Genomic DNA, 6,587 nt, shown 5'->3' with positions numbered 1-6,587 from the left:
CTTTAGGCTCCTGGGTCCAAAGAAGATGAAAGGCAGAGCCCTCCCTACTTTCTTTGGGAGCCACAGAGCAGTTTGAAAACCAGTGTTTAGGCCGGGCGCGGTGGCTCAAGCCTGTAATCCCAGCACTTTGGGAGGCCGAGACAGGCGGATCACGAGTTCAGGAGATCGAGACCATCCTGGCTAACACGGTGAAACCCCGTCTCTACTAAAATACAAAAAAAAATTAGCCGGGCGAGGTGGCGGGCGCCTGTACTCCCAGCTACTTGGGAGGCTGAGGCAGGAGAATGGCGTGAACCCGGGAGGCGGGGCTTGCAGTGAGCTGAGATCCGGCCACTGCACTCCAGCCTGGGCAACAGAGCTAGACTCCGTCTCAAAAAAAAAAAAAAAAAAAAAAAAGAAAACCAGTGTTTATTAATTAATTTTTGTTTTGAGACAGTCTCAAAGGGAGGCAAAGGCAGGTGGATCACCTGAGGCCAGGAGTTCGAGACCAGCCTGGCCAACATGGTGAAACCCCATCTCTACTAAAAATACAAAAAATTAGCTGGGCATAATGGTGCACACCTGTGATCTCAGCTACTCGGGAGGCTGAGGCAGGAGAATCGCTTGAACCTGGCAGGCGGAGATTGCAGTGAGCCGAGATTGCAACACTGCCCTCCAGCCTGGGCAACAGAGTGAGACTCCACCTCCAAAAAAAAAAAAGAAAGAAAAGGAAATTACTGCTGCCTGGCCTTGGTGCCAGTCCCAAGGAAGACAGACCAAAAGGGGTTTGGTCAAGTCCCAAAGAGATCTTCCCTGCCTTTGCCTGGGCACAGCCCCTGCTCAAAAATCTGGGTCAAAGCCAAGGCTTTTCTTGACACCTGAAGGTCCCCATGCCATGTTTCTCCCAACCCACCAACCCAGCTCCTCACAGCAGCCTTTATTCCACAGTTCATGGGCCTGCTGCAGGAACGTCCTCCGCATCCCCCTGCTCATCTAAAGCCACCCCCAGTGCCACTCCTCAATTCAGCATCCACTCTAGAACGCTCCCGGGCTGCTGGCACCAGAACACACTGCCAGGAGTGTGCCTATGTTTTTAATGTGTGGCATCCCCTGGCACTGGGCAAGGCACAGAGATGTCCAGCAAATACCAAGTAGAAAGGTGTGGGAAGGTGGGGAGGCAGGAAGAGAAATTTTTGTTGTTTTTGTTTTCAGAGACAGGGTTTCACTCTGTTGCCCAGGCTGGAGTGCAGTGGCATGTAGCTCACTTTAACAGAACTCCTGGGCTCAAGTGATCCTCTCACCTCAGCCTTCTGAGTGGCTGGGATTAAAGGTGTGTGCCAGCACACTGGGCTAGTTCTTAAATTTTTTGTAGAGATGGGGTTTCACCGTGTCGCCCAGACTAGTCTCGAACTCCTGAGCTCAAGTGATCCTCCTGCCTCAGCTTCCTAAAGTGAGAAAAGGAATTGAAAAACCCAACCTACTTCAACCTCCAATTGTTCCCCCCTCCCCACAAACCTACTCCCTACACTCCAGTCCTTGTTCCCCATACTTTCCTACCTCCACACTGGTCCCTGCGACAGAGGTGACCTTTGAGATTGACATTCTTTAGGACACCTCCCCTATTCTCCCAGAATCTCCACTGTACCATGTTTCACATGACAAGCATCCCCATCTACTTACAACCTAGTGGTGAAGCCAATGGGCTTTGGATTCAGATGTGCCTAAATTGCAATCCTGGCTTCTTTGCATGCTGGCTGTGACCTCGGGCAGGCTGCTTAACCTCTGAATTTCAGTTTCCTTATTCGTAAAGTTGTGGTGGGGGTCAAACCACCTAGGCCCAACGAGGTAGCTTTGAGGGTTATATGTGCATATAAGTAACTTAGCACATTACCTAACACGAGGCAGGCATGTCAACAGGATTTCTTCTCATGACTGTCATGGGGTTCCTTGCTTAAATTCTCTTCATACTATGTGGTACTAATGGACAGTGTCCCTACAGGACGGCTTAGCATCCTGCTTTTCAAACTAAGCGCTGACCCCAGGCTTCCAGAGGGAGGGTGTTTCAGAAGCTGAAAGAGAGACCTTAGGACCTCTGCTTCAACTCCAGCAGTTTTTCAGTTTGTTTTTAGTTTTGCATAATGGGGTTTCAGACCTCCCATGACAAAAGGCCCCTGCTGCTAAAACCAAGTTTGAAAGTGCCTGGTTTTGAAGCTAGTTGGGCCTTCTGCGAATCCTGTTGGATGTGAAGAGGCCTCCTAGTGGAAAAGGGTGCGAATGAGAATGAGGGAAGGCAGAGGCTAGGAGCTGGTTAGTGGGGCAAGGCTGAGAGCTCAGCACTCACTGCTTTATTATCAGAATAGGTGACAAAGGCTGCAGGCAGAGGGGGAAAGTCCAGAGCTGTGAAGAAAGAGGCTCCCTGTCTCCAAGGTTTGTTTAGGGTTTTCTCCACGGCCTAGGGCCCAGCCACTTCCCTCACCGGCCTCAAAGCCCTGGGGTGGAGCCCTCTAGGCAGTCAAGGGCAGGCAGGAGATGGGCCAGAGAGGGGAGGATGTGTTCTTTAGGTACAGAATCCCTGACTACAGGGTCCAGTGCCTGTGGGTCAACCACCAGGAAGCTGTGCATGCCCACAGCCCGAGGCCCCTGGTAATCACAGAGGTAATTATCCCCAACATGGGCTGTCACTACCGGTTCCGTATGAGCAAGCCGCAAGGCCTCCTGGAAAATGCGGGGGTCTGGCTTGGGCCAGCCAGCAGCCTCAGAGGTCAGCACAAACTCGAAGTGTTCACGCAGGCCAAGGGCCCCCAGGATGCCCTCTAGCCGTCGGTCAAAGTTGGAGATCACTGCCAACCTCAGACCCCGTGTGCGGCACTCCCTCAGGGTGTCCTCAGCCCCATCCAACACCTGCCAGGTGCAGGGGCGGCTGAAGTCCTCATACAGCTGTTCAGCGATGGGGGCTACAGCCTGAGCATCCTGGACACCTGCCAGGTGGAAGGTCTGCAGGACCACGTCCAGCCACCACTGGCGGGAGGTGAGGCCATGGCTCAGGCCGTAGTTGGGGAAGCTGTGGCTCTGGACCCTGTACGCCTGCCTGAAGCCTTGTTCCAGGGCTGAGGGCTCCACCTCCAGCCCATGGGCCCGGGCCTTGGTGGCATACTCCTCCCCTAAGGGGTGGCGGAGCTTGAGCAGCGTGTCCTTCACATCCCATGTCAGCAGTCGTATCTGCAGCCGGTGTGCCATGGAGGAGGCCAAGTCCACCCCAGTTCTGCCTCAGGTCCCACAGTGGGTCCCAGGGGACGCTGAGCTGGATAAGACCACCTCTGCACAACCTAACAATCACCTCTTTCCAGGCCTTGTGGGTCAGATTTGCTGGCTAACATGAAGCACTTGGGAAATGTCTTCACAGCACAAGATCCTAGAATGAAAAACAGCAGGTAAGGTGAAAGCTCAGGCCCTGACATCAGACAGACTGGGTTCAAATTCTGGTGCTGCCAATGGTGTGACCCTAGGAAAGTCACTCTGAATCCACAACACATTTCTGAGCACCTTTTTGAGCTAGCTGCTAGCATATGGGACAGATTTCCGGCCCTTATGGCATTTACAGGCACTGAAGAACAGGGATACGGATATTAGGCAAAGAACTACACAAATACTTAAATACAATGAAGTCAATAGATACCATAAGGATATAAATCCAGGGAATGCATCTAGTCTGTGTAGTTAGGGAATGTCATAAGCAAGTGAAGTTTCTTTTTATTTATTTTTAATTTCTTTTTTGAGACACGGTCTCTCTGTCTCCCAGGCTGGAGTGCACGGCTCATTGCAGCCTTGATCTCCCAGGCTCAGTCAGTCCTCCTGCTTCAGCCCCCCTCGTAGCTGGGAGCCACCATTCCCAGCTAACTTCGAATTTTTTGTAGAGACGGGGCGGTGGGGTGGGGTGGGGTGGTGGGGGTCTCACTATGTTGCCCAGGCTGCTCTCCAACCCCTGGACTCAAGTGATCCCCCAGCCTTGGCCACCCAAAGTACTGGGATTACAGGCGTGAGCCACCATTCCCGGCCCTGCAAGTCGAGTTTCAATGGAGATCAGAAGAATGCATGTGCAAGAAGCAGAGGTAGGTGAGTGCTCCCATCAGTGGAAATAGCAAGTGCAAAGGCCCTGAGGCAGGGCAAGGAGTCTGGTGCTTTGGGTTGACAGAGGTCAGCTCAGGCAGGACCTTGTAGGTCAGGACACAATTATTATGATTGCTATTATCATTATTAGGGATGTCAAAGACAGAAAGGGACTTGCAGAGCATCTGAACAATATCCTGGCTGCTGGGCAGAGTAGACTGAGCCTGAAAGGGGCAGGTACTTACCTAAGGTCACAGTGGGTCAGTGGCACAGCCAGGACCAGAACCCAAACTTCCAGACTCTCTGACCAGTTCTTCCACTGTACCATGAAATATATTTGGATTTTTAAAATCCAGCACAGGAGAAAAGACAGGACAGAGCAGGCTGTCTGTCTCCAGCCCTCTCTGAACCCCAACTTTTCGATCTTTACTGGAGGTAATAACACTGGCCTAGGAGGAGAGCCGATGAGAGAACTGACTCAAGGCACAAGAAACAAATGACTCAGCCTGCTATCCAGAGGCTGGTGCAGCTTCTTTCCCCAGACAGAGCTGATCCCAGACAAGGCCTGTTTGATCCCAGACAAACCCTTGAAACCTGAGGGGCCAGAGTTCAAAGTACAGCCAAGTTGATACTTAGGGAGGGGCATCGCCGGTCAATCTGGGGAAGCCTTGGAGGAAGCTTGTCTAGGAAATGAATTAAGGAGACTCATCCAAAGACCCTCTCATTTTGCAGGTGTGTAGACAGAGACCCAGTGAGGGGCAGTAATTTACCCCCCAAATCACACAGGGAGTCACGCTGGCACAGCTAAGACTAGAGCAGAGGGTTCTGGCTCCTGACCCATGGCTTTTTCTTTTTTTTTTTTTGAGACGGAGTTTCGCTCTTGTCACCCAGGCTGGAGTGCAATGGCACGATCTTGGCTCACTGCAACCTCCACCTCCCAGGTTTAAGCGATTCTCCTGCCTCAGCCTCCCCAATAGCTGGTATTACAGGCATGTGCCACCACACCTGGCTAATTTTTTTTTTTTTTTGAGATGGAGTCTCGCTTTGTCACCCAGCCTGGAGTGCAGTGGCGCGATCTCGGCTCACTGCAAGCTCCGCCTCCCGGGTTTACGCCACTCTCCTGCCTCAGCCTCCCCAGTAGCTGGGACTACAGGAACCCGCCACCTCACCCGGCTAGTTTTTCGTATTTTTTAGTAGAGACGGGGTTTCACCATGTTAGCCAGGATGATTTCGATCTCCTTTTTTTTTTTTTCAATTCTTAGTAGAGACGGGATTTCTCCATGTTAGTCAGGCTGGTCTCGAACTCCCGACCCCAGGTGATCCGCCCATCTCAGCCTCCCAAAGTGCTGGGATTACAGGCGTGAGTCACCACACCTGGCCGGCTCTTTTTTTTTTTTCTTTTTTCTTTTTTTTCTTTTGAGACAGAGTCTCACTCTGTCACCCAAGTTGGAGTGCAATGGCATGGTCTCTGCTCACCGCAACCTCCGACTCCCAGATTCAAGCGATTCTCCTTTCTCAGTCTCCCGAGTAGCTGGGACTACAGGCGCCCACCACCACACCTGGCTAATTTTTGTATTTTTAGTAGAGACAGCGTTTCACTATGTTGGCCAGGCAGGTCTCGAACTCCTGACCTCGTGATCCTCCCGCCTCGGCCTCCCAAAGTTCTGGAATTACAGGCGTGAGCCACCGCGTCCGGCCTGGCTTTTTCTATTTCTAAAAGCGCGGGTTTGGGGCTCTGCGCTGCAGGCATGAACTGCTCGCCCTTCTTCCCCACCTCCACGGCTCGGGAAAGGCGAAGTCCAGGAGCCCGAACCTCACGCAGAATCTCTACAGCTGCCGTTAGCAGCGTGAGCTGGCGCGGGGGTCCTAGGGACCTTTGCCGCGGCCGACCCCTTGGGTCCCCTTCTCGCTGTAGCGCATCCACGGCTGGGCGCCGGTTCCCCGGCCCAGGACCTACCTGAGTTGCAAGGAAGCCGGTTGAGAACGCAGCCGCAAGTCCCGCGGGCTCGGGGGAAGGCGCGCAGGCGCCGGGAAGCGGGGCGGGGATCGTGCGGGCCGCCCCTCCCTCCCATCCCGACCCGCCTCTGTCTGTCCTTGCCCGTTTCCCCGCCCTTGTCCCCTCGCTTTCGCCCTCTTCCACCCGCCTCCCTCGTCGCCCTCGCCGTCCCCTCTCCCTCCTTCGTCTCACTGTGCGTCTCTCTGCGCCCGTCACCCGCCTTCACTGCGCGGTTCCGTTACTCTGCACCCGCTCCGCCCCTTATTCCCTCCCCGCTCCCCCTCGGTTCCCCAGCCGGCACACCCTTCCGCGCTCTCCAGCCCCCGTTACCAGCACCTTCTCTGCCCTGTCTGCGCACCCCCTGCCCGCCACACCTTCCCTCCCCACCGCGCTCTTCCCGCTCCCCATCCCCCACCCCGCTCCTTGCCTCCTTTGGATCGGATACCCCCGAGAAGTACCAGGTTGACTGGGAGGAGGGGAGCTGGGACCCAGCCTTGCTTGCTTA

General features: G+C 54.1%; 1 protein-coding gene across 2 annotated transcripts; it reads right to left on the bottom strand.

The window, feature by feature from the left end:
- Positions 1 to 2,283: 2,283 nt before the first annotated feature.
- HDHD3 (haloacid dehalogenase like hydrolase domain containing 3) lies at positions 2,284 to 6,104 on the bottom strand. 2 transcript variants are annotated; one of them, XM_001101852.5, is made up of 3 exons: positions 6,044 to 6,104; positions 4,332 to 4,405; positions 2,284 to 3,391 (listed from the first exon to the last, which is right to left on the bottom strand). In XM_001101852.5, exon 3 carries the CDS (start codon positions 3,214 to 3,216, stop codon positions 2,461 to 2,463), a length of 756 nt encoding a protein of 251 aa, XP_001101852.1. In that variant the 5' UTR covers positions 3,217 to 3,391; positions 4,332 to 4,405; positions 6,044 to 6,104; the 3' UTR covers positions 2,284 to 2,460.
- Between the last annotated feature and the right edge of the window lie 483 nt (positions 6,105 to 6,587).

The sequence above is a fragment of the Macaca mulatta genome, chromosome 15, assembly GCF_049350105.2.
Source record: "Macaca mulatta isolate MMU2019108-1 chromosome 15, T2T-MMU8v2.0, whole genome shotgun sequence".
Classification (NCBI taxonomy): Eukaryota; Metazoa; Chordata; class Mammalia; order Primates; family Cercopithecidae; genus Macaca; species Macaca mulatta.
The sequence above is the reverse complement of the archived record's forward strand: the minus strand, read 5'-3'. Positions and strand labels throughout refer to the sequence as shown.

Excerpts from the sequence above, each read along its gene's own strand:
- HDHD3 (XM_001101852.5), bottom strand. The coding sequence starts at position 3,216 with ATGGCACACCGGCTGCAGATACGACTGCTGACATGGGATGTGAAGGAC.